Source organism: Neocloeon triangulifer, unplaced genomic scaffold (genome assembly GCF_031216515.1).
Source record: "Neocloeon triangulifer isolate White Clay Creek 2 clone unplaced genomic scaffold, ASM3121651v1 ptg000014l, whole genome shotgun sequence".
In the NCBI taxonomy this organism is placed as follows: Eukaryota; Metazoa; Arthropoda; class Insecta; order Ephemeroptera; family Baetidae; genus Neocloeon; species Neocloeon triangulifer.
The window spans coordinates 18,430,957-18,458,955 of record NW_026775556.1 but is presented as its reverse complement, the minus strand read 5'-3'; the positions used below and the strand labels follow the sequence as shown (position 1 = coordinate 18,458,955).

General features: G+C 35.2%; 2 protein-coding genes across 4 annotated transcripts; one reads left to right on the top strand and one right to left on the bottom strand.

Moving 5' to 3' along the window:
• The first annotated feature begins 4 nt into the window (after positions 1-4).
• LOC132200086 (uncharacterized) lies at positions 5-19,711 on the top strand. The gene is made up of 4 exons (XM_059625282.1): positions 5-324; positions 15,467-15,836; positions 17,892-18,040; positions 18,676-19,711. Exons 1-4 carry the CDS (start codon positions 247-249, stop codon positions 18,826-18,828), a joined length of 750 nt encoding a protein of 249 aa, XP_059481265.1. The 5' UTR covers positions 5-246; the 3' UTR covers positions 18,829-19,711.
• Positions 19,711-27,850, bottom strand: LOC132200085 (AP-2 complex subunit alpha). Of its 3 annotated transcripts, none has more exons than XM_059625278.1 (16): positions 27,707-27,850; positions 25,554-25,660; positions 24,958-25,169; positions 24,702-24,895; positions 24,330-24,561; positions 24,160-24,268; positions 23,956-24,106; positions 23,736-23,904; positions 23,545-23,682; positions 22,935-23,447; positions 22,488-22,828; positions 22,089-22,357; positions 21,890-22,034; positions 21,607-21,811; positions 21,429-21,467; positions 19,711-21,235 (listed from the first exon to the last, which is right to left on the bottom strand). In XM_059625278.1, exons 2-16 carry the CDS (start codon positions 25,615-25,617, stop codon positions 21,158-21,160), a joined length of 2,859 nt encoding a protein of 952 aa, XP_059481261.1. In that variant the 5' UTR covers positions 25,618-25,660; positions 27,707-27,850; the 3' UTR covers positions 19,711-21,157. The 3 variants fall into 3 exon arrangements, with proteins under 3 accessions (XP_059481261.1, XP_059481263.1, XP_059481264.1); XM_059625280.1 differs by lacking the exon at positions 27,707-27,850 and adding an exon at positions 26,432-26,549; XM_059625281.1 differs by lacking the exon at positions 21,429-21,467.
• Between the last annotated feature and the right edge of the window lie 149 nt (positions 27,851-27,999).

Below are 27,999 nucleotides of genomic sequence, written 5' to 3'. Positions count from 1 at the left end.
ACGAACGCCCTCGACCGACGTGCGCTCCCTCGAGCTCTCTCATCTGCTCCTTTTCTTCCTTTATTTTCATTCACTCGCGCGCGTGCTCGCGGCAGAAGAGGAGGCAGCCGAGATAAAGCAGTCGCCCGGGATACGGATAACGCGCCGCAGATAAATTGCCGCTGCTGATTCTTTTTCGTGAGCTTTTTTGACAAAGCCGAAAAATGGAATCGTAAACCATTTTCATCACTCCTTGGGCAAACAAAAATGCTGGACTTCAAAGTTGGCCGTGGAAGGGAAGTGGTCCTCGTCTTCGTGGCCCTTCAGTTCCTCATCACATCTGAAGTAAGTCTCATTTTTTTCTTTTATTAAAATATTTATTTTATTTCATTCAAGAAAAATTCATCATCAAATATTACTTGGATAATTAAAAATCTGAAACTTGAATTACCCTTGAATAACAAAAAAAAGCAGCTTGGAGGTTTTTATTTTTTAAATTCAAGCGTGAAGAGTTTCTGGTGACATTTTCCTGATTTATTATTTCTTTTGACAGAAATCCTCTTGTGGTTTCGAGAGGTGCATATTGTACGAAAAGCGCTTTGGAAAAAATGCGCACCCAAGTAGAAGAGTGCCCATTGAGGTGCAAATAATGTAAAATTCATGTTTTGTCAGATCCTCTTCAAAGTTTTCCTTGTCAGTTTCCTTCCCACGATAAATTTAGCACCTCGTAAAACCCGCGTCCTTGCAGGAGATTTCTTAAAATAATTTAATTTTTCTAGTAAGTTTATTGTAACATGGGCAATCTTCTCAAACGAATTTTAAACGGATGGTGAAAAAATTCAAATTGGTGGGATAATCAAGCCTGAAGCGGAGAGCGAACCAAGCCTCTTTTCATTCTGAAGTGAGGTGCAATATGTGCGGGGGCGGCGGTTCCGCTGCAGCCGGTAGCGCATTTTTTATTACTCTGCAGCCGCGCACTGTGTACTTTCAATATAATGAATGTAGTTTTTGACATGCCTCTCTCAGCAAAGCGGGCATAATTAGGAGAAAATCGCCGTCACACCGTTTCCTGCTCTCTTGTGCCATATTAAAATGAGCCTCTCAAGTTCCAATTCTGATTTCTCACAAGAAACATTTCTTTTATAAACGGGGAATTTTGTATATTCTTTCCATTTTTTTTCTGTAAAAAGTGGCATGGGACTGGGTGGAACTTTGTTATGATTATTTATTATTAATGTTAAGTTAAATGATTTTTAAACAGATTTTTCCCTGTTTAATAATATTTTAAATAAAAAAATATTTTATAATATATATTCATAATTTTATTTAATACGTAAAAATAAAAACGTCATAAAAATTCTATTAAAGATGAGTTAAATTGTAAATAAAACCAAGTTTTTTTATTAATTTAATAAATCTATTGCACCGGCTACTAGATTGCATTTTTAGAGTAGTGTAAATTACCTATTGTATCATCATGTTATTTGATTTCATTGGTCAATATAAAAGAAAATTGATTTCAAAAATAAATTCAAAAAGCAAAATTCAAACTAATAAAGATTTGTACAAATATATTTAAGGTCAGACTTAAAGCAAAGATATTGAACAGAAGGAGCGGAACTGGAGCCGAGTGACTCTCCCTGAGAGAGGAACGGCAGCTTGTGTGCTTTTTCCTCTTTCTCACCACCTAAATGCACAACAAAGAAAACCTCTGTTGCCGTCGAGAAGGCTAATTTATAAAACGAAGGCTGAGGGGGAGAGAGAGGAGCTTCTATCTATCTCTCGCTTTCTGCCGTTTTTAATTTCTGATCACACAAAGTTGCACAGTTCCCATAAATATATCCTCTCATCTGAATGCAGCGCTAATTTTCACCGGATGAAAACATCACATGCAATTACTTCCAACCACCTACTATTATACATTGTGTTATTATAATACACTTACGGCAGCGTGCAGCGCGCAAGACCCTTCCTTCTCGAGACGATCGTTTTTGTTCCCAACTCGGCGCGTAATCGACTCTTTAACAACGTACAGGCTGTCCGCTTAATCAATTTCACTACACTCTTTCTTAATTAGCGCAACATGTTCACGGCGAAACACGCACTGACGTGAAGCACCTCATAGTTTCACATAATATATGATGCGTTATTGACAAAAAGCCTCTTTGGTAAAAGCGCCTGATCAAAAACAGTTTTCGCAAATAAGCTTTGCGGACTAAAAGCCAAATTTTAAGAACTGCCATTTTTTTGGTATATACGCGTTGGAAAATATTAAGCATATTGAACTCACTTTAAGTATTTTTTATTTTTGAAATTCAAATTGGAGAAAGAGTTTGATATATTTTTGAAATTTTTTTTTTTTAAACTTAAGAAGTGAAGAAAACTGTTTTTTTTATATGTTGAAAAATAAGCAATTTTATATTGAATTAAAAAATTTCAACGCTGCAAATAGCCTTTTTTCTTGATCGTCTTCTCGAGTGCCAACTTCTACTTTCAAATTTAATTATATTGATTGAAAACAAGAAACTCCTCTAATACGATAATTATAGAAAAAAAAAACAGAATTGAGTGTTTTTAGCCAGGCACCGCAAAATGATTCTTGATATAGTAGGTCTTTTTAAAATAGCTGCTATATTTGCTCAAAAGCTTTTGGAGAAATTTTTATACTAGTTGCACAGAAGGCCTTTTTGTCAACAACATTAAGCGTACTGACAAAAAAATAATCGGCGCGTATATAATAAATTTTTCTTAAAAACGAGAGAAAGAGTAATTATACCAACAAAATCGCTACTGCAGTTCTAAATATAGAATAAAAAATGAATCGTAATTGGCCCTGACGATTTTTGACAATTAAAAGTCCATCAGGGCAGAAAACCGCAAAAACCGTTTTAAGATTTCTGTTTGATAAGCAGCTGCATTTTATTTATAGTGGAAGCCGCACAGATGCGCTATTTAATTGGGTGGTTTATTATGTCACGTCCGAACGCGAATATAATCGTCGTCATCATAGAACCTAGCACAATAGAGCCAACCCCACCCACCCGCGTGTTGTCTTTTTTCCTTTTTTTTTCGCCATCAAGGTGGTCTTGCATGAAGGCAGAGAGGTATATCAAATGTAAACAGAAACACGAGAGAGGAGGTGCGGCGTGCATTTTGCGGGTTGAGCAAGGCCGGAAGCTGCATGGGAGAGAGAGAGAGATGCAGCTCGGCGACCATAATATGTTAAATTTAATCTAGCTTTTTCGTATCACGCGTTCATCCAACGCTGTGTGACGAGAAGAGGGAGGACCATAACAATCTCTCTTGACGTTTTCAGACTATGTTTGTTCCTTCTCGAAACGGAAGTGAGTCCTTCTAGAGGGATCTATCCCATGAGTTGCTGGAGGAAATTTGCAAAAACTAACACAATGTTTGGCTGTTTTTCATTAATTTTTTTTTTACTGCAGTTAATTGAAAAAAAAATATGTCTATGAGTGGGACGGAAATTTAGATTCAAAATTGAAAATTATGGCTTAATTGTGATAAAAATTAATTTATGAAGCTTTTTTTTTATTTCGTGAGAGTTGCGCAATTGCAGACCGAGTGTTATGATTGTGAGAATCAGCAAATGTAATTAGAGTGCGCCGTGCAGATTTAATTGTCACATTGTCAGCATGATGCTCAGAAATGTGCTGGTAAATTATAAATTTACGACAAGTTTCATCTATCTTTATTAAAGTAATGTGAGAAAATTTAAAAGAAAAAATATCACAATGGAAAAATGTAAATATTTCCGCTGCGATTTTTTTCTCGGTGGTGAAGTAAAATTTGAGCAGACATATAAAAAAACATGAGGATAATTATAATTTATATATTTTTTTTCGTTTCAGAGGATTAAATTCAAATTGTGGTTTGCTGAAACTTCAATTAAAAATTAGCTGTACAAATGATTCAGATTCTTACGTTAAAATTTTTAGAGTTTTTTTAATTCATCAAAACCGTAAAAAAATCATCAAAATATAAATGATATATAGTTAAAATGTAAGAATAAGAACCACATTATTATAATCAGCTTTGCAAATTTAACATTAATTCAAGCATTTTGCGGCGTGTGAGGCGCACGCGACTCCACTTTATTTTATTTTTTCCGAGAATATTTAAATAATTCAATTTATAAAAAGGGAGTAGTCTCACCTTTCAGGAAATTATATACACACGATCAAGTGAATGCTTATTATGAGGCGCAGATCCTCGACGCCGAAAATGTACATGTTTATTGCTTGAATGTAACGCAGCTCATGTTTTATTAATTAATCAAACGAATTTTTTTCCATCACACTTGACGCGCCGGAGAGGAATTTTAAATATTCACTTGCAGCTATTGATGTCTCCCCGACAATGAGAGAGCCGCGATCGTAATTTTGAATGATTAATGCCTAATGCGGCGCCTCGGCAACTTCAAACATTTTATTTATTGCAAATATTTTTCCTAATATTCAAATATATTTCTATAAAAAAGTGACTGTTTTAATTATATAAATTATCCTTTTTGGCCACCTGCAGATGAAGATGCTAATTTAAACTTGTCACCTTAATTGACAGTAAATTTTAAAAACTGGTTAATAGTGGCAAAAATTCTTAGACGAAGAAGCCTCAACGTGCTATGATTCCTATTTAGCCTTGAGGGTCACCTGCTTTTCTCTCCTCTCTCAAACGGCAAACCTTTTGATGGCTTTTCTTCTTCGACTCTGCTTGATGGCACAGAAGCAGCTGCATTATCACATCTCGCCGGCGGCCCCGGCAGGTGGAATTATCCTTTAACATCCTTTCTAACCAGATTCCAGTCACATTAACGACTGCACCGTATTTTTCACTTTTGTTTATGATCCTGGCCAGTTGCAAAGGCGAAGGTGCTGAATAACTCGGACGAGATCTAGTTCGAAATGCGTTGAAAAAACGGCCTCAATTTTTTTTAATCATGAAATTATATCAAATTGTTTTTCAAAAGCTCTTTTTATTCAACAGTTATAAAATTTCAAATATTTTAAAATTCGATTTACTCGAATTTTATGAAATATTTTGTAATTTTATTATACACCATTATTTTATTTTAGGTTAATTTGTAGGGGCCATGGCAGTAGTAAATCCAAATTGGGCTTTTGTTTGATTTTTGTACAAGATGAGTGCATTTTTTCAACTTTCACAAAATTCAGGTCGCCCTTTGAAGAGTATACATTTAAAATTTAAATCTAAACCTGTCTCATCACTTAAAAAAGCTATTATGCATCCAATTATTATAAATTATTTAATATGTTTGTTTTTTATGCTGGCATTGTATATTCCTTTGTTTGCAACCGTCATAATATTACTATCCACAATCAGCTGCTGCGTGCAATAATTTGAGAAAGAATGCGTGCAATAATTTGCATTAAGCTGTCAGCGCGGCTGAGAGATGATAAATGCAAATTAATTTATGGTGGCCCTTTTATTTTTTGTTGATTGGACGTGGCCTGCATAATAATCAGTCTCTCTCATCTCATTGGCTTATTATTTGACCATGTTTAATATTCTTTAGCAAAATTTGAATAAATATTTCTGTTCAATAAATTCCTACCAAAACAAAAAATTCATATAATTATCATCAAATTTGAACCAGCATTTGTTTTATTTTAATTTGTTTTCAATCATAATTTCTCCTTTTTAAATTCCTGGCCGCCAGAGTTTTTTTATCTCTCAAAACCAGCCGCTGAAAGGGACAAAAATGCACACTGATAAAATGTTCGCTGTCCACCTTTTTTTGTCTTCACGGCCGTCCTGTCTCATTTGTATAAAAGGAAAAGGCTCTCTTGGACTCTCTTTTAATGGAGAAATTCGCTTGCTGGCTGCTGATTAATGAGCGCGATACGTATGCAAATAAACGTTACAAGTGCACGATGGGTGCGCGTTTAAAAGTTTAAAAGCTTCAACTGTTGAAAGTAAAATTTGATAGTTTATGCAAACGAGCAGCTGCAGTCTGTCTCCCGTCCTGTTGTGGAAAAAAGAAACACTTACTTCTGTACTGGGATAGGCTTTGAAAAAACGTGTTGCTTATAATTGATTCTCAAAATTGCACCAATTAGTTTCAAGGAACATCGTAAAAAAAATAGTATAGAAAACATTAAATGAGCTTGAAAATATTTTTTCGGATTATGAAATTTAAAAGTCAATGTTTTCTATTAAAATAATTTAATTTAATGCAAAAATTTGGAAAACGTATGATTTTATTATTACAGGCTGTTGAAGTTAATTACCAATTTGAAGTAGACGGATCAATATGTAGATATTAGGAGGAATTCAATTAAATTAACATACATTTTGTCGTTAGACCAAAAGTGGGAGTTGAAATTCTAGAAAAGTGGCGGCAGCACGCAGTACCACCTGTTGTCCCTGGCGCGACTTCCTGCGTGTCCCGAATGGCAGCATCTGTGTTCAACCCTTCCGCCAGCAGTCGTTTCATTGTTAACCGGCCACTCGTTGTAGATTATTATTCAAAGGTGCACTTTAATTCAAAAAGTAAAAAAACCTTCCTATTCTATTCATGTGCACTGTTCAGGTGGTGATAAAACCCAATTACGAGCCATCTGCATTTCAGATACATTTTTTCCATTATTTTCCATAATTATGCAATAAAAGAATAATAGGTGGGTGTGCGAAAAAAGGGTTAGGGCACAACTGCTGCTTAAAGTGACAGTGCAATAAAAAAGTTGGTTGTAAAAATGTTTGATAACTAAATGTGGGAGTACTTTTGGCTGTAAGCAGATGTGCACTTTAATTTTGCTCGGCAATCAGCAATGAGAGCCATAAAAAAAGTAAAAAGGGCCATAAATTACAGTTTTCATGGACCTTTGTTCCGTCTTTTTGAGCGCAAAAGAAAAATTAAATCTGTAAATCTACCAACAAAATGTTACTTTTTCATTAGAAAAGTAATAAAAATTAATCATGGACATCATGGTTGTAGATTTCCAAGGTTGAATTGAATTTCAAGTTAGAAACTTTTTCAATAAACCTTTTTTTATTCAAAACCACCTGCTAGGTTCTTGTGAAGTATTTTAAAATGCGGACCAAGATATCAGAGAATAAAATTAATACCATTTCTTGCTTTTGATGAAATTTAATCAGCTGCTCAGCATCTTTAACCCACTCTCGCCGAAAGCGATGATTTGAATCGACCTGCTTAAATGTTCGGTATAAGTTCGCGTGCTGCATCTGTCGCTCTCAATTTGAAAGTTGTTCCTTTGAAAAAAATACTCTCAATTGGCGTTATTGGCACGTGACGATTGAGCAGAATTTCCGCTTTCAAATTCCACAATCAATTGAAGTTTTAGTTTATTGAAACTTTTGTTCCTTAATTTTCTTTCGTTTCATTAAAATTAAAAAAAGAAATTTAGAAACCCAAAAGTATGTTTATAAAATAATTATCTATGAGCAACTTTCCGTTATTTATGCTGGCAATTTTGCACGAATTCAGATCGAGTGCTGATTAAGAACAAGCTCCCCTGCTGCCCTGGCAAATTACCGGCTGATTAATAACACGGCAGAGTCCAGCAAAAATTTTGAGGGGGCGGCCAAGCAGTTTCACGATTAGTTTGTGAAATTTGTTTGGTACGCTGTTCTATGCCGCAGCATGCGTTTGACATGCATGGGTTAACTAAAAAAAGTTTGCCTGCTTTACAATGCTTTGTTTCCTCACGCGTGTTTTTCGTATACTCGCGTCCCACGCATACGCTACTCGAAATTCGCATGCATTTTTATTTTTGTGCAGCTCTTGCGCTCGCGGTTCCCATTTGGAACAATAAATTATCCGACCCTACGACCGAGCTCCCACTTCCTCTATAAGATTAAATAGTGAATGCATTCAAAATAGAAACACCGCGCAAGAGATCCGTTTATCAGGGCAGTGTTAAGTTAATATTTAAATTAAAACATGTGCTATTTAAATTTTGCCTAAATATGTACAATATTATTTTATTTATTTTTAGTTATTTTATCATTTAAGTTTAACTTTATTGTATATAAATAATTTATTTAAAATTGTATCTAACTTTTTTCCTTATCATGTAATTTATGTTAATATTAAACTTTTGCAGAAAGAAAATATAATGTAATATAAAGCTTGCAAGAAGAATTTTATAAATATTAAACGGTTTTGATAGAAGATTTTACAGTGGATAAATTCCAAATTGTTTATTGGGCCTCTAATGTCCTTGGGGGAACGATTAGTTCCCAAAATTATCGTATCATAATTTGCAAGAATAATATAAGCTAACTGAATACTAATAAATTAAAACCTATATCCACAACGTGTTGATAAATTTCTACTCATATACCAGCTAAATTTTAGATATCATTTTAGAAAATTTAGATACAAAATTGACATAATTAGCTTTCGGTACAAATTCCTTTGGACCAATATCTAATTATCCATAATCGATAGTATAAACTAAAATTATGGCAAAAAAGTTTTGATTTGTTTATCAATCCTCTTAAAAGTTTGTATCATAAAATTTACATAATATAAAATAAACTGGAACTTTATTTTTTTTCTGGTTTTCGCACTGCCCGGACTCCCATCATAGACAAAGCAACAATAGTTCAGCTCGAAAACAACTCTGCCATTCTTTGGGGGCACCGAGCAATTTCAAACACGGGCGCCTTCATTTATAATTTTGGGCTTTGTGGTCCCTCCATTATATAAAATATATTGAGATGAGAAAAACACACGTTGCCTTAATTTTCCGCTTCCTCCGAGATTAATTCCGCGGGCTGGAGTACGGAGTGGGCGGTATTTCGACTTTTTATTTTTCTTAGTTACGCTTGCTGCACTTTTACTACTACGCCGAGTTTCATTCGAGGTCCTCCCCCAACAAAAACTCTTCGCTCGTTGTGAGACGAGCCTATTATCGCGTCGCTGCTGAATAAATGCATTTAGAATTTGCACAATTAATAACAACGTATATACGCGCCGCTCGTTTCGGCGATAAATTAGGGAGGAGTGTTATATATTTATTTGCCTTTTCCTATACTCAAGTGCTATTTTTTTCGCTCTCCTGCCTAGGAGAGAACAAGCACTCGCTAGATAAAAAAATTCGCGCAGATTTTCTTTCCTTGTTCCGAGAGAGCGTTGACTTAATTGATAATTAGTTTCAATTCTCCGCCGCGGCGAAAAAACAACGCTTCCTTTTCTGCTGAAGGTGGCAATTAATCTTTGGCGAACATTTGAAATTCCACTCTCTAACGGCCCCAAAAACAAGATAGTGGTTTAAAATCTACTTGTTCTGCGGCAGGTGTGTATTATTTCTGTTGAAATTTCATCCCACTCGGTGCTAACGTGTAATTTTTCTTTGTTGTTTATCGATCCCTCTGGCACTTATTTTCCTTGTTCGCTCCCGTGTTTGTTTTAAATTGCCCCAATTAAATGTTCATCAGCCCAAGTTGCAGCAAATTTTTTCACTGGGAATGTAAAAAGAAAAGTGCGTCTCGTCCTAATTGGATTTACGTTATCTCTTGGTTCCAATGTAATTGTCGCCGAAATTGCGTTTTAATTCCGGTTCACAATTATAAAAGTTTTTGTGCTTCTGTGTGAAAATTAGTAAAAATTATTTGACGGCTGTACAATTTTCATTTGCGATTGTTGCGGATAAGCCGTGGCAATTATTCAATTAAAGCTCTCAACAAAAAACCACACAAGTATGGAGAACTTCATTTCCTTGTCAACGTGACACTTTTGCTTTTTTTTTTAATTTCCAACCGCGTCTGGCAGGATGTTTCAAAAGATATTCTTTTCTACTCCAGTGACATATTTTGCAGTGGCAGTCGCAATTACATAATTAAACCCTGCGCTTAATCTGATTGAGTTTAAAAAGCACTTTTCTGTTTCGTTGCCGCGCGAGACCCTCGCATGATTTATGTCATGAAATTTCATTGTACTTGCAATTAGACTAGCTTTGTGTCAGGAGAGCAGCGTGTTACAAGAATGCTTATAATTCTCTAATTATTGTGTGTGTTGGCGGCGTTTTGCTTGAAATATGCTGATGAGAGCAAGATTTGTTAGCTTTCAAGGACTGGTGCTAATCCAAGTTAAAAATTTCTAATGTTATACTAATGCTGCAAGATCATTAATCATAATTGTTGTTATATAAATAGCATACATCAGACAATTTAAATGATTTTTTAATTATAAAATGTATAGTTTGAAATGTGTATTACAAATAGTAATTAATAGCAATTTTTTTTTAAATAAAATTGAAAATTTTTTTGGTTGTTATACAGTTTAATTTGTTTAAACATTTGTATTTAATTTTATAATAAAATATATTTTATTAATATATTTATTAATTATTTCAAATTTATTTAGTTTATAAAGCATTTTTTTTTATAAATCCACGTTTTCTATTTTAAAATTAAAATTTATACTCTATTTATTTATTATTTCAACTTAAAAATATTTTAAACTTTGCTCTGATAAATATAAAAATAATAATATTAATCTCAATTACAGGATGATTTGTTCATCTAAATAATTATTAACTTTTTTTCTAAGTTAAAATCGAATAAAAACTCCTATATTTCTTAACTTCAAATATTATTAACAATAATTATTAAAATTCCTCCTCACATGGCTATAAAGTTATAGTTAAAAGTAAACCAAGACGATTTTTTAAAAACTAATTTAATTTCTTGACCTTGATATGTTGCTAAATTAATTAAATTTAAATAAAAGATCAAGAACTTTGTCTAGGTAAAACAAAATCTTTCATAATTCCTCTTATATTGAGATCTTTTTCTAAATCATTAAAAAGATTTTGACGCCAGTTGGCCAGATGCAATAACTAATCATCAGCCTCGGTTGCAAATGTTGCAAGTTGGATGTGCAGCCCAGGTTGAAAGAATTAAACAAGAAGAGAATTAAGCAGTGCGTCTCGCGACATCTGTAAGGTGGAGGCGCGCCAGGTTGCGTTGCTCTGAAAAAAGCCGAGCCACGCGTTCGCGGCGCCTGTTGCTCTTCGGCCGCGCGGAATAACAAAAAGCTGCTGCGGGCCAAAGTTCGGCTGCAGCTGCTGCGCCCAAAATCGCATCTGGCAATCAGTGGAACAGACTATAATGACTGCCGTTTCCAATTGCATCTAATCGGTAGAATTACCGCAGCAATCTGTAAGACACACATACACCAAATGTTTGCGTAGAGAGATAAAAAAAAATGCAATAGGGGTGGAAAACACCTTTCCTTTATCTCGCTTGGCTGACAGCAGATTTTTAATCAAAACCAGCTTTTTTAACAACCCTTCCGTTATAAAACGGCTATAGGCTATAGGGGTTGAAAAAGGAAACTCATAAAGAGAACGTCAGCTGCTTTAATATTTTCTATAAGAAAGGCGAGGGGAAAGAAAGGTGTTTGGTAAAGATTTTTATCATAATTCAGCGGTAAAAATAATATTTTTATCACTTTTTAGTGGTTGGCTGATGTCCTATTAATTTAACTGCAATTATTAGGCAATAGTATTGAAGAAAGAAAAATCTATTGAAATTATCTTAATTATTAAAATTTTTTGGATTTTTTGTTTAAATTTAAAATTTATGAGTAGGATGAAGTTTAAAAAAAATGCAGATTTATATCTGTTGACGGAATAATTAAAAATAGCAAAATTAATTATCTTACTCATTGATAGGTAAAAAAATCATGTAATGTATAAAAATAAATATACAATAAAAAATTTGCACTGAAATTCGGTCTAGGGATGCATAAATGATAAATCTGAATAAAAAAATCTCAGTTCCAGAAAATCAAATTAGCAAATTACCCTGTCGTGACAAGCAAGGCCGCCGTTTTAATGATATGTTTCGGCTCGCACGATGACAAGCGGCCAAAATAAATCGCACGCGGCGGCGACCCGCATGGGAATTCGCACCACTCTCTTGGCTGAACAAAACCCCAAATAGCTAAACAAAAAAGTTTGCTGGGCATTTTTGATAAATGAAAGAGATATTGTGCGTGCGCTGACTAAATTCGCCAAAACGCTGCGGCGGCGCGAGATAAAGGATCAGTCCTTGAGCTAGAGCAAACTAAAAAAAAGTTGGCGCGGCTTCGTTATTTGTAACCGCAATGCATAATTAGTGGCGGTGGGAAAATGAAATTGCATTCGCTCATTATTTGATCCCACGCTTTGCTTGCTCGCTTCGATCTTTTTCGCCGGCTTTTCCTCTATATTATCGCCGGCGGAAAGAACGCAGAAATCGCACTGTGCACTCTCCCATCCTCAAATGCAATCGACGCAGGAAAGGAATCAGACAGAAAAAAATATATGTTATGTCTTACTTGTCGGCATACTTACTCGATGCTGTTAATTGCATAACACAAACACTGGCTTGAAATTATGACTTACTTGATGCCTTGAAATTTTGTGAAAATTAGAATACTGATATAAATAAAAATTATGGAAAAAATGCCCAAAAAGATATTTGGTGCATGTTAATTCAAAATCAAAAGTTGACCAATGTTTACAATTTTATTATTGGTTTTAATATGAATTGATTGTTATAATTTGACCAATTTCAAAATTGGCAATGTGAACAGCATGGGAATTAAATTGAATAAGGTACTTTATGGTATTTAAATTTTATAATATTTTTCTGTTCAGGATTTCATAAGTAACCTTTGAATAGAAGATATTTAAAATATGCTAATAAATAAATAGTGATCAGATCAATATGACGTTTCGAGAATAATATCAGCACTTTTACATACCAATAATTCAAGTTGATTAGAAGATTTTTGATTATTACCACGTGGAACATGCAATACAAATGTATGTGGGTACAATTTTTTGAATGCCTTTTTGATCGTCTCTGAACTCGTTTGCACCCACATTGGCATAACCGTGTGCACAAATTAGACAGAACGAGAGGTGATCCACCCCTGCCTCATGGAGGCAAAAAATACTAAAAAGCGTAATTAGCATGCAAATTTATTCGTGATGTAACACCGACTCGAAACAACTCACATGCATGTGCACTTGTTCGTACGTACTCAAAGCACCTGTAAAAAAAACCGGTCGCGGCTAATGCTTGAATTAGCGAGCGCCTTGTTAATGAATATTTTAGTACTACGAACGATATGCAAGCGGTTTTCCGTTGGAACGATGAACTTGCCAAATTGCGATATGACTTCTGAAAGAGGGGAACGATAATATTTTCGAGAGTTCAAAACGCATTTATTTGGAGTTTGTTGTTGCATTAAATCAAGAGAGTGTTTTTATTTTTTTGGGTATTTTCACGGTTTGTTTCACAAATTGCTGCAAAAAGAGGGGCGGACGCGCAATTTGCGACTGAATTTCTCAGCGCAAAAAGTAGCCAAAATTATATGATCTAATCTAAATGGAATATTTAATATTTCCAGTTATTTATAGAACGAATTTTTTGGCCAAACAACGGAAATCATTAAAAAAGGCGTCAAGTTGTTTTAATAGAGTTAAAAGCAAAATTTCAAGGTTCGCACTTTAAAAGCAGTAAATTAACTATACAAATATTTTGGGGGAGTGCGAATTTCTTAAAACTTAATGGAGACCCCCTCGCGATTCCTGGTAGAAAGCAGGAAAGACTCATTAAATTGCAAAATATCGCTAGAAAATATAAAAGTATGTGAAAAAGTTATGCTAATGTATGATGCCTTGGCACGACGATTTTATCATAAATATTTTATTATATTGCTCATGCAGGCGAAAGGGTTATGTTTTCAACTCCTCGCGAGATATGATAATGACGATGCACCCACCAGAAAATATTTTAATTTTGCGAACTGAAAATCTTGTTCTTTGAAGGAGCACAATGGCCAGCGCGTTTTTCAACCAGGGCGCCTGGGAAATGCATTTTTTTTGCGTATAGCTTGAAATTTATGCTCACGTTCTTCAGGTGCTGTAAAATTTAATGTGTCTCTCTCTCTGTACATGTTGAATACTTCAAATTTCGTTGGACAGAAATAATTAAAATAGCCTTTTTTGCTAGCCATTTTTAAGCAATTAACTCTGTAAATTAAAAATTTAATTTTAAATACTTTTTTACAGAGGTTCTGTATAATAATAACAATAACAAACACAGGCAAATAAAAAAAATCATTTTCTTCACTATATAAATAACTGATAATGATAATTCACCTTCAGCACAACATCCACCTGCGGTTGTAAATTTTTTTAAAGGGCTTACCTTCACCACCACCTTGCCATTTCCTTCCCAAACAAAAACACTCGCAATATAAATGGGAGTACATGTGAATGTGTGCATGACCTGTAAAAAAATAACAAAAAAAGAAGCAAGCTGCCACGCGACGCAGGTGGTGTACGCGTTGGCCGATCTCCGCTAATTGCCCTCGAAAAAGCAGGCACACCCTTGATGCTGCTGCTTCTGGCAGATGATTCGGTGCGACGATCGAAACAAAAGACGCGCCAATCGCCACCTGCCTCACGAAAAAATTATTGCTCAAGCGATTTTTATGTTGCCATGAAAACGGAGCGGAGGCTGAAGCTAATGAACAGAGCAGATTTCTACCTGATTTTTGGTATTTGAGATGCATTTAGGGAAATTATAGGAGATGCCGATTATTTTTAAAGTGGATATTTGTAATATTTTGTAGCATTCCAAATATGGGCAAATTAATAAAGTAATGAAAACTGCAGAGAAATTAATTGTTGTATTATAGACAAATTGTCCCTATTTTAAAATAAATATAATTCATTCACGTTATTTTATAATATAAACATATTTTCTTGTACAAATTTATTTATTTTTTGGTATTTAAAAATAACCATTTCAGATTTTTTGTATGATATATATTAATTTGATTGCTATATTTTTTAAAAATTTCAAATTCTAATTTTGAGCTTAATTTAATTTTTTTTTATTAATAATTTTTTAGTTTAAAAATATAAACATATTTTAATTAAATTAAATAATATAATATATATATTGAACAGCATGTAATTTGTTATCATCTGTGCAAAATTGCAACTGAAGAATTCTTAGTTTTGATGGTTGGTTCATTGCGTTTAATATTTTATGTAAACATTAACAATGTTACATACGTTAACTATTTGGGGCCTAATTTTTTTCCCAATAATTGCAAGTGCAGAAGACTATTATATTTATTTTTTTTTTTTATTAAAAGATGCGTTAAAAATGCTCAATTCAACTAACGTCAGGTTTAAATTTTTGAAACTTTCCCAGCAAATTGAGCATATTATCAACTAAATGTTAAAAGAGGCTACACATTTTAAAACTTGTACATTGAATGTTAACGGTTTCATTTAAAAATACCAACCTTATTTCTTTCTAAACGTTTGGCTAAATGTCATATTTCATTTACATTATCAACGTTTTCTGGCTTGTTTTCAACCAATTTGTAAAACGAATCGACATTTTCATAAATTTAAAATCAATTATGTGAGAAATCGTCTAAAATTTCTTTGCCGTGTTGTTGCAGACCGCGACTGTTGGAGAGCGTCCGTTGAACCTGAGGTGTTCAAAGTGTCCACCTGGCTTTGGGGTCGTGCAATCCTGCACCCCCGAGGGCGACACCGTTTGCGCCGAATGCGCCCCGGGCACCTACTCGTCGCACAATTCGGCCACCGAGTCGTGCTTCGTGTGTTCGAGGTGCGGCCCCAGCCTTTACGAGGCGCATCCGTGCACCTCGCGCGCGGACACCGTGTGTGACCGGTGTGCCACCATCAAGGGGCCGCACAACCGCGACTTCTTCGCCAAACACTGCAACGACACGATTTTCATCATGGAGCAACCACCGCCGTCCTCGGCCAGGAGGGATGAATTGTTCGTTCAGTACGAACACCACCCAGGTAAGGGAAAATAAATTTTTGAATTTTATCAATCGAATGTGTTTCAAAATGGGATTTCTGCAATCATTTAAAACATAATGATTTCTTAGTACTCTCAAAGCGTTAAATTAGAATATAATTAGGTGCTCAAAAAAACAAATGCAGGAAAAAACTATAAAAATTATGCTTTTTATCAAGAATATTTTGGAACAATTAATATCATGACCAAAAATGAGAAATCGTAAAAACAAAATGTACACAATTTAAATTGGGATATTTTGAAATTAATAAAAATTAATTTTAAATAATAATGGTTTATTTTTTCAATAATAGCATATTGTTTTTACCCTTCAATATTTGAAAATTGTAAAAGTTTAAATAGATATTTCATTTTAATATATGTTTTTTTTTATTAAAGTGAGGAGGGAGTATTTCCAATCTATAATTCATATTATATATTTTTTTCTGGATTTTTTATGTTTTAATAAATTGACAAACGAATTAAAATTATTTTTGTTGAAATATTGATGCAATATATTAGTATTCCAAGCATAAAATGGCCCACACATTTAACACCGTGACTGCAAAATGTAGGGCGCGGGGACATCATGATTAAAATTTGAAAATAGATTTCCTGCCATTGAAAGAAAGATTTTCCCCGAACAATTAAACCGCGATAAAAGACAAAGAAGACACACAGTTATAATTTCATATGCAAATTCAATTTTGATGACGAAAATAAAAGGGTCGTCGAGTGGCGAGCCGATGGACACTAATTTGAATAATAATAATGCGGCTGACAAAAACTGTACTTTTACACTTCTCTCACAATTATTATTATTAAAGATAGCGGCACATATTTTCTAGAACGATTATTATTCCATTCAAAGGACATATTAAAAAAATATACAACACGCAATTGTATGACAACTTGTTAAATTTTTTTATTCAGAATTCGACTTCCTGCAATAATAAAAGGTACCATGCATAATGATTAAATTTGGATCTCGCTCCTTTTAATTGTATGCAAAAAGTCAAGCTGCACGCATATAAATTGGTTTTTCAGCGACTGTTGCGGTGGTGCAATGTTCCTTTTTATGCTCTACAGCTGCCTCGAAAGTTTGAATAATGCACCACTGACGATATGTTAACACTTTTTAAACACCAACTCTCCGAACTCCCTCATCATCGCAGCAGCGAGAAGCACCTGCGTGTTTATTTTTTAGCCCAGAGCCATATACGCAGGCAAGCAGAATCGAGAGTCTATTATTGGTTGAGAAAATTACACGCGTCACCTCACATAAATAAATACATCTTCGAAATGCATCAGTCGAAAAATTATCAAGGAATTTCGTTTCATAATAAAACTACTGAATCTTTAACATTATTATAATGTAAAGGATTTCTGCTTTAACTTAAAAATTGGCCATAATTTATATAAATTAATAAAAAATATTTTAATCACGCGCTGAATTTACTGCAAATGACTGATGAAATAATGAAAAAAATCTTTCTTTTGGCGAAATTTGTAAATTATTTAAAAAAAAATTAGAATGCTAATTAAAATTTTACAAAAAAATTTAAGAAAAGTTAAATTGATGGTTTACATTTAAATACTCTATTGATAATGCAAATGAAATTAAATCGCTATCAACACAAATAAAATAAATTACTCCGCAATAATAAAATTATGGAACAAAATGAATTCAGACACAAGCCATTAAATAAATCTTTTAAATTTATTGTTTAATTCGGCTTAATTGATCATAATTAAAGTATTATACAACAAAACCTTCTGTGTTCACAAAACGCAGCTTAAAAATTTTCACATTCTTCAAACTCTTAAAGGAATTATATTTTTGCGATGGAAGCTGAAGATAAGCTTTAATAAATTGTAGCAAAGTTGTGGTAATACCTAGAAAAGGCGCCGTTTATGTTAAAAGGGAGCACGCCGGCGGAAATGCCTGCCTCAAAATTATGTGTTCCGACATGAGCAAGTAGCCATTCTTGCTTGTCCACTTAATTTTCGCTGAAAATAATGTGCGCGTTTTCTCATGTTTGCCTTTTGCTTATCAGTTGCAGATCATCAGGAGTTAAAAGTGCCGTCGTCGGAAGGGCCGCACTGGACGACAATAGGCGCGGCGAGCGCGGCCGTTCTCGGCGTCGCGGTCCTTCTAGTCACCATCACGCTCCGACTGAGATCCTCGTACGCACGCAAACTTCAGGTTTGTGTAATTTTTAAATTGCCAATTTCCTCTACATTAAAAGGAAACACCCCATTTTAATGAGAAATTAACACTATCATCCATTAAAGTTCAAATTTCGTAATTCTTGTCTAGTTCTAAACACAGAGAAATAAACTAATAAATTTTTGAATTTTTTTCACTTTTTCTTTGCAATTTTTTAACATTAATCAGCTTAGCTTATAGTAATTTTTTATTTTATTTTTATCATTTTTAAAATAAAGAAGTAAACTTATGTGTTTATTTAAAAAGATTTTATAACATTAAATATTAGAATATATGTTACAATCATTATAATATTATTTAATAATTTATCTCACGTTTTATTGAATAAATTTGTACTTTTCAACTAAGAAAAATTAATTTATATCTAAAAGGTTAATGTTAATAACGGAATTCAAGTAAAAGTATTCCTTGTTGAAAATTACTTGTTTATGCAAAACACATGTATTGTAGTGGCTCCATGAATTTGGTCACAGCTTACTTCAACCTGTTTCATTAAAAACGTAACGAAAAAATATTAGAAAAACGCAGAAAAATGGGAACACCACTTGAAAAAAAATCTTAATTAGCACTTGTGATTGCGTGTCTAATAATATTTTTATTTAATTCTATAGGAGGATCATTTGGGTTTGGACCAAGAAATGACCCTACTGAAAGAAATAAGACCGCCCGATGACTTCGACGATGTTATCTGCATAGGACAGCAAGACATGGCCCTTATTTTGCACGAGGAAGAAAAACACGAAGAGTCCGACGCGATCGGCTAATGCAGAAAGATCGCTCTGCTGCTTCGCCATAATTTTCGAGTGCTTGAACCAAATTGCGGTGATTTCAGAGACACTTGCTTTTTAATTTTAACTTTTATTTAACCATTGTCGTACAAATTGAATGGGAATCAAATTGAAAGGATTTTGATTTGTAAAGAGGACGAACTATCCTACCGAGAGAAGTATTAAAAATAGAGACTTATGAATGTAGCTAGGCTTTGTAAAGAAAAGAAGTGTTTTACGAGGAATACAAGGCGCATTTTGAGGAAGGACAGAAAATGCCAAAAATTGAGTCCAATCTAATCCACGTTGTATAGAAAAATGCCAATTATCGAAATATCGGGTCTTTATTTGTTGTAAAGTCTTGATCTCATTTTAGAATTTGCAAATTGATGTCAATTGCTCAAGTTTGGAAAATGCTGCTGGATTTTTGAGACGACCACACCGGCTTTAGAAGGGAAATGCTAATGATGATTTTTGGCGCTGCGTTTTAGTTTTGACTTTATATGAAAATATGTGTTCGTTTTATCATTCAAGTCGATTTCACCACTTCGTGTTCGACGGTCCAAAATTTCATTTTTTTCTTTTTTAACTTTTATCAAGTGCCTTACGAGAAATCAACCTTGTATTATGAACATTGAATTCAAAATCTAGACTGACTGCGTACTTTATGAAACCAAAAAACGATTTTGAAGGTGTAGAACTTAACTCTTAAATTATATTGATGTAGATTTATGTAAAACATAGCACTTTTAACATGTAGATTGTCGCCAAGTGACGGAAACTATTAATTTAGACAAACAAAAATTTGTATAAAATGTTTCAAATTTTGTGATTCAAAATTTTTGATGTACACATGGAAATAAAATATAAAAATCCTGATTCTAACTTTACAATATATTTTATTTCATATCATTACATTTTTGCATATAGTTTTTCCACTACAACTTTGAATCTAACAACTCATGTACCTATTTTAAACTAGGTTCTCAGTTTTCTTTTTTTTTTACTTTTTGGTTATAGCCAATTACACAATATTGATATAGTTTTTCGTGACGATCGAGCGAGACACTCGTTCTCAGTTCAAAACCAAAATCCTTCATCTTTTGCAGAACATCTTTAAGTCACTGAATAAGTTCTGTTTGCATTTAATGGAATGTTGAATGATCAAAAATAGAAAAATCAATATGAGCGAAAAACCTGCATCAGTAACATGATAAGTTTATCTTTTATAACAATAACCAATTCTTTAGAAAAGCATCGTCTTCATAGCTGTCCTTGAAGAGTTATGTATAAAGGAATTAAATTTAATAAGACTTTCGATCTTAATGTACAATGATGATTTTGCCTATTTGCATATACAAGTTCAAACTTTTGAGTTGAGCAAATGAATTAAAAAAACTCGCAATATTTACTCCGATGCAAATCAAAAACTAAATACTTCGCTACATGCATAATAGGTAAATTCATGTCCTTGCTTACTCGCAATTAGCGTTACAGAATATCAGTTTCATATATTCAATCATCCGATAACATTTAACAATAAAAAGTAAAAAGAGGAAGCGAAAACAACGCACTCTTCCCATTCTACAGACTTTTCATCCGTTTGACAAATATTTTTAATTATCCTGTGATCAACTCTTTCATGGCTTGCTTCGATTCCAGACGTTATTTTTGGCGATTTACTCAATAAAATGCATGCGTCCTCTACACCCGACACTCACGCGAGCTTGTTTTACACAGCCACAAATGTGTAAATTTTCTTTAGCCAGCCATTCAGGAAAAGGATTCAACCACACAATAACAAATATCACTGAAAGCAAATAGTAAAAGTATCGATCATTACTAGACCATTCACCACCATTGTGTCTTTTCTTCATTTTTGGTGCAGACAATAAATACAGTATGCACGGGCATTGCACTTGCAAATATTTTTCAAATTTTTATACCTTCAAACACGCCACAAAAATTATTGTTCTGCTATTTTGCCATGGGTATTGAGCACTAAGGATAAAAGGCTAGGAGGAAAAATTGTATACACCATTCTTGTTCCCTTTCCTGCAGATTTTTTTCTATTGATTTGGATTAGATACTAACAAAATCACGTTTGTGCTCAAAAAATTATGACGCTCCACCAGCATTTGGGGGGTTTCCTCTCTCTCTCAGTTTTCGCATATACAGAGTGTGTACATTCATGGCTTACGTAGGGGATCGAATAGTTGAAGTGTTGACAAACAATCAATTTTTTATAACACCTTACGCAGTTTGATAAGAGAATATTTTAGACAGAAACAACTCTCGTATAGTTTGTTACTCATTGGCTTACTTTCTAGAACTGATCCACCAGAAGGTCGCACACGGCAATTGCTACGGATTCTTTACTGGAACGCACCGTCAGCCTGAACATCTGCAAAACAAAGTGCAACACAAAGATTTATTTAACAGCCATCCCAAGGAATGTTTATCTTTTGAAAATTGTCATTACGAGGTACTTTAAAACTTTGTCTAGCATTAATTTTAAAATCAAAGCAAGATAATGGCAATTAGCTGTGATTTTACTCGGCCCAGCCACCAACAGCACTTTAGAATGTTTAACTCACATCAATGTTGGTTGGCGAATCATAAAATCCGTTAGACGCCTGAAATCATAATTTGGCAAAATGACTTGGAAGCAATGATTCAATGAGACCCAAGCCACAACCAGCAAAGAGGAATGAAGTAATAACCAGTGCCAGACAGAGTTTGTAAAAATCAAAACTTAGTTTCAGTGTCACAAACCTGTGCTTGCTTGTTGGGCTCTAATCTCAGGAGGCATCCAATCTGCTGCATGCTTGTGTGGATGATGCCTGCACAGACAAAGTTCTCAGGATTGGGGTCGATGCCATCAAGCAGCTGCATTCCAAAACCGATCAACTTCGTGCGAATGGCAGTTATGTCCATCGGCTGTGAGGCTTTGAAGATTTTTTGCGAGCGTTGCTGATTTCTGATGGTATTAAACAATCAATTAATAGATATTTCGTAATACAATATGCAAAAGTCTTTTAAAATTTATCAAACTTACCCGCCAAGGTTTTTCCACCTGGCAAAGAACACTTCGCCCGTCATTTCGGTAGGCTCGAAGAACTTGTTGACAGTGAGTGGAAGCCTCAGACTTAATTTTTGTGGTGTTCCATTACACATGAAAGTTATGGCCAAGCCCGGTGCGTCTAAAGTCATTTAGTGTTAATTAAAAATTAAAATTATTTCATCTATTTTCAAACCTGGATAATCTTCTGCACACTCAGCATTGACCATTTGTTGCACTTGAGCGCCTGCTTCAATTGCTGGGTCAACCTTTTTGCTCTGCACGTTTAATTTTCCAATACACTCTGGTGGATTGGAAACGACGGCAGCAAAGTTTTGAAGAGTGGCTGACGTTTTGTTGCCATAGAAGAGAGTTAGGCGGCCGAGATTTTGTCTAAACTCAGACTTGACTCCAATTTGGATCAGATCGTTCTCAAAGAGTACGCCATTGTTTTTACAAACAAATCTGGAATACAAAGAAAAAACCAAAATAATTTATGATAAACCTTATGAATTAATATTGGCCTAAGAATTCATAACTAATAAAATTCAGCTATTTTTAGTTATAAATTATTGCAGAAATTGTAAGTCCTTACTTGGCAGGATTGTAAGCGTTTTGTGCAGCAACATTGTTGGAGTGTGGCTGGGGAGACCCTGAATTATAAAGCTCTCCAAGCATGTCAACCAGGACACCTGTGTTGCCAGCAGCAGGGGCTGCTGGTGGTGTAGACAGACCCAACAGGTCTGCTGAAGTGTTGGCAGAAACTGTTTTAGCCGCAGATCTTTCTTCCGAATGGTTGGCTGTGGCGCCAGGAACAGGACTTTTATGTTCTCGAATCTCGTTCTCAGGTACGCGGCCAGGCTTCTTCTTCTTTAGCACCGCCAAAATTGAGGATTCACGCTCCGGGAACACAGGCATCTCCTCCAGCACCGTAGCCTGAAAATGTTCGTATTAGTTTTTTCAATGGAGGAAAATACAGCCATTTTTACACAAAAGTACAAGTTTTTGCTAATCTCTGACAAAAAATAGAAAAATTACTCACAAGCATGTCATGGGAGGCAATTATGCTGAGCTGGAGGTATTCAGATGCTCTCTGCTGCAATTCGGCGTCAGCGCTGCGGAGATTGCTATGCTGCTTAAAGACCTCCTGGATCTGACCCTTAATTTCTGGGAAGAGGTTGACAAACTTTATGTACGTCGAGAGCAGTAAGGCCCTGGTCATCGGCGAGCACAAATGGTACTTGGAGTGCAGAAGTTGAAACTGAACCGACGGCGAAGACCTCTGGTCACCAGCTATCAAGTTTCCAAACTCGCCAAGGATGTAGCCGCCCACTTTGACCATGTTCTCATGGCAGGCTGGTGCTTGCAAAGCCTCAAAAACAGTTTTGGCTGCATAACCCTGAACGTCATCTCGGTTGATGACAATTTGGATGACACGGTACCAAACTTCCTCCGAGACATAGTCCCCAGCAATGCGGATCAGGTTCAGGATCACGTCCACATACCATGTGTAATCAGTTGCATATTTCTCAGCCAAAATAGCCACTTTCAAAACCTAGAACAAATTTTTATATGATATTGAAAAATATTTTTCCCTTATACTTTTTCTACAAGAACGAAGCATCCAAAACAAAAAATAAAATTATGGTTACCATTTCCTCTCTGATGGAGTAATCTGCAGTTTCCAAGTAGTTCAACATTTCTTGCACAATTTCCTCAGCGTTGGTCTTATCACACATAGCATATAACAAGTCAACAGCTTGTTGTCGTACAGAGACATCTTTCTCCATCTAAAATATCAACTTAGCATACTTTTCGATCAAACCCAAAATATTAATTGTACCTTCATGGATAATATGACGACTTCTTGGTGTTTTTTTACAGCATCATGAGAAAACTCGGATGTCGCAAGTAAGCACATTGACTCCAGAGCCAAGTATCTCAAGTTGGTCTCACGATTTGATAGGAATTGGCCAAGCTGGTTGCAAGCTCGTACTAGCAAGTTTGGCTCACTAAAAAAAGTATTTTATTTTCAAAATATTGTGAGAAATAGAGAAACCAACCTGTCCATGTGAATGATGAGACTTATTGCTTCAAAAAGCACGGCATTTTTGGCATTTGAGTGTTGCACTTTTTTCGACTTTGGAGGTTCCTGGGCTTTGTTGAGGATGGTCTCCAAGCACTCAATTAACCTACCCCTTACACCTGGATCGTCTGTAAATAAGAAATAATTTAGAAGTTGAAATAAAAAGTTTGCAGTCTTCTACCAGGTGGTGAATAATTCTGCAAAAGCCTCAATAATTTTACAGACAACCATGGCGCTGGTACAAAGTAGTATGTGTAGTCTTGAAGATCTGTGTAGCTGGCAGTGACAATCTAAAACAAAATTAGAGAAAAACTTAATAAATACTAACTTTCAAATAGGTAGTTTTCATACCCTGCTGAGCCTTGAAACAGCCAAGCTGATGCAGCCTTTGTACTCATCCGGGTTCTTTTTGACCAGAGCGTCGATGAAGCTGGTTGCAGCAGTGACAACACCCATGTGCTGATCGTTCAGCAGATGGATGATTCGAGAGGTCCACTCGCCCCCTGGAATGATTTCTGGAGAGGTTCTGAATAACCTGAGTAAGCAAAGAGCTGCCGACTGTTTCACAACGTCCATCGTATCTCTAGAATAAGAGAAAAATACAATAAGTTACATAACACTTTGATAATAAACATTTCTGAGGAAAAAATTATGCAACCAGTTTTTATTTAGAAACATAATATCATTTTTTTAGTTGTGATTTGTAACATAAAAATGTCCTACCCTGACACAAGGAGTTTGGGAATATCATGACCAAAAACCTCCGCCATCTCTTTGCTGCCAATGTTAGCAATGCACTGGAGTGCAAGATTGACATGGATAGGGTTCCTAGACTGCAGATCGTTTTTGATGCTTTGGTTGATGAGATTGATCAGGTCACTCCTCGTGTTGACCAGAACAGATATGAAGAGATAGCCCTAAATTGGAATCAAAATTAATAGCTTTAATTTCATATAAAAAAAAAAATCAGAGGGCGTACGATTTGCTTCTCAGAATATTTGTTGGAGGAGAGCAGATTGACTGCTTCCATGTGGCCAAAGTCGATGTCGTGGCCGAGCAGGAAAATAAACAAGAGCTTGCAGACATACTTCTTCTTTTGGTATCCGTCGAGAGTCTTATCTCCTTTGAACTTGCTTCGGATGTTGGCTAACTCTTTGTTAATACGCTTTATTTCAGCCTCTTTGCTCTTGCCTGTAAACAACATTGCATAATATTATTCATTTTATTTAGTCTGATCGAAATGAAAGGAGAGCTTTTAGGGAAGAAAAACACTGTAATGTTATCATGCTTAAAACTACAGACGGGGTTTTTGAGTTGTTAAAATTTAAAAATATCATACTTTTCAAAATGAATTTTAAGTAACTACACCATATATAAATTAGATTTATTTAATAGACAGCTATTAATGAGCAAAATGTTTGTACCCACAAAAACTTTCTGGAAAAAACTTTCTGGAAGTTTTTGTGCCCTGAATCGTCTCTGGGGCGATTATCAGTGGGATAGGGGGAAATTAAACCGTTCAAGAGCTGTGCAAACTGACATGTGACCAGAATAATGGGGGCGTTTGGGACTCACAATTTCTGATATCGGAGATGAAGACCGCCAGCCCTCGCATGCCATCGCCTCGCACTGCCGGCATCTTGCCGCCTTATCACTCCACCAGCTCACTGTCAATCTTCTTCCTACGAACAAAATCCACAACAAAGGGTCAGATGGCCATAATTTAAAAATCACATGCTATTGTGCGGCTGCTTTCCCTACAGCTAGCTTTGACGCGGCGAATCGAGAGGCATATCAAAAATGCCCTTCGCAGCATCATTGTCTGCTTAATTGGGTACTTATTTGAGTGGAGAAGAAAGAGGGCCGTTGAGTTTGTGAAGGATTGACTTTTAATCTTTGCCCACTTTGTTTTAAAAGTAGGCGCTTTCAATTCATTATTATAAAATAAGCAAGCGCTGATTTGGGTATAATTAACGATAAAAAATTTTCTTGCCCTTGAAATTTAATCAACTTAATTACTTTCAATTTATAATTGTTATTTTTTTTAACTGATAAAAAGTGTAAAAAAGGGTATTAAAAATTTAATTAAAAAAATCATTTTCTTATCAAAAAAGCCTTGAATTGAATAATATTCCAAATCAATGTAAAACTCACGTTGAAGTAAAAAATAAAATGACCTAAAAAAAAATACAATAAATTAAAGGCTAATATTTCACTTTTTTCTGTTAGAGAAACAGGCAAAAAAAAAAAAATGGAAAATATACTTTATTACGTAGAAAAATGGACAAATTCTGCAAACAGTTTCAAATTTGGGGCAAGTATGAATCGATAATTGCAGAGATTTTTTGATCTGCGTGAACGTGTCAGGTTCAGTCTGAATACAGGAGAAATTTCAGGTTTGTCCAATTAACCTGGCTGCTTGCTGGTTTGTCGGACAAAGAGGGTATAATTACGGCAAATTCGCCCCAAGGAGTTGTGAGGCCGCGACACAGCAGCTGATGTCTGCTCGCATGCCGGCCCTAGTCTAATATTCGGTGCGACTTGCAACCGACGAGCCACCAACGGACGGCGAATATTGATCTCGGCACTTCCAACGCTTGCGCTGCTCCCTCCGAACGTAAAGCCGCGTATCGCAAAACACAAGAAATGACTCGGATAAAACGCCCACAACAGGAATAAAAGCGAGACAGACAAACTTATCAACCCTTTCCGCACAAAACGATTAATTAATGGAGCGTGACATTTAAAAAAAAAAGCTAATTGACAGCGGGGATTTTGGAGAAATCTCCGGAAAAAATCACTGGAATAAAACAGCTGACGATATTTTAGTTGTTTTCTTGTTTCTTCGACAGTGAATATGCTTGTGATTTGATAATTATGCGATATTAATTTTTTTTTTTAAATAAGGAAAATGATAACATAAAAGATAGAGAATTAAGGTCACAAATTATTTCACTCATTCAGGGACAGTGACATTCATGCTAAAAACTACATCAAGAGCGAAGAAAAATAATTCAGTCTGTTGTTGAATAAAAAATTAAATAATTTTTTGAAGCACAAGCATCCGGTCAAAAAGAAGTGATTATAAATATAATAATTATTCACTACGATTTTTCTACTCTCAATAATTAGCTAAGAATTAAACGTGATGAATTTTTAAATTACATTATGTGTATAAAAATCTTTAGAAATTAAAAAAGATAAAAATTGTCATATCATACAAATAAAATTTTGGCAGCCTGAATAGATTTTAGTAATTTTTTCTTTCAGCCATCCTTCAATCAAAAATTTTCAGATCACATCTTTTCATGGCAACATTTTATTTACATATTCCAATCGAGAAAAACTGTCACCATATTTGGTCAGTTCGTTGACAAATTGAGCTGCGTGACAGGACACATAAAAATGCACTTCGGTGCTCAGCGGCGAAAATTCCAAAAAAAATTTGCAACAGCCGGAATGCCGAGTGCATTCCTCCGGTCACTGCGTTACGAATTCGGCGCCGACGTTTATCGTTTCGGCACGAGTGGCTTCTTCAGACACTCGAAAACAAATTGAAGGCACCAGTGGTGAACCGAGAAAAGAAATCAAGTGGCTTTCCGGAGTCAAAAACATTTTGACAGGACCGAAATAACGGTACGCGGTGGGAAGTGCATTTCGGCACGGCAACGCTCGCCTCTCGCGGCGAGGAAAGTCGGACGAATTTTACTGAATAGGGCACAACTCACCTGGAATCTCGAATCGCCGACGGACTTGCAAAACTTTCCGGTAAATTTGCTAAAAAGCTGACAGTTTTCAAAGCGATTCTTCGCGTTTCATGCGCTTACGTGCGCCATTTGCCGAAAAAGCACCACCCACTTTTTCAGATTTCGGAGAACGACACCGATGACATCTGTGGCCATCTCAAGAACTAATATAATAAATTGTCATGAACTGCCGCCACGACTGCCACCGCCGCTGATCAGCCAATAGCAAATCAATGCTGCCGCGCGAAACTCTTCTTGTCGAAGAATTAAACCGA

Excerpts from the sequence above, each read along its gene's own strand:
- LOC132200086 (XM_059625282.1), top strand. The coding sequence starts at position 247 with ATGCTGGACTTCAAAGTTGGCCGTGGAAGGGAAGTGGTCCTCGTCTTC. Across the intron at positions 15,837-17,891 it reads TCAGTACGAACACCACCCAG|TTGCAGATCATCAGGAGTTA; the intron begins GTAAGGGAAAAT and ends TTTGCTTATCAG. Across the intron at positions 18,041-18,675 it reads CGTACGCACGCAAACTTCAG|GAGGATCATTTGGGTTTGGA; the intron begins GTTTGTGTAATT and ends TTAATTCTATAG.
- LOC132200085 (XM_059625278.1), bottom strand. The coding sequence starts at position 25,617 with ATGCCGGCAGTGCGAGGCGATGGCATGCGAGGGCTGGCGGTCTTCATC. Across the intron at positions 24,896-24,957 it reads AATATTCTGAGAAGCAAATC|GGCTATCTCTTCATATCTGT; the intron begins GTACGCCCTCTG and ends ATTCCAATTTAG. Across the intron at positions 22,035-22,088 it reads GTGTGCAGAAGATTATCCAG|ACGCACCGGGCTTGGCCATA; the intron begins GTTTGAAAATAG and ends AAATGACTTTAG.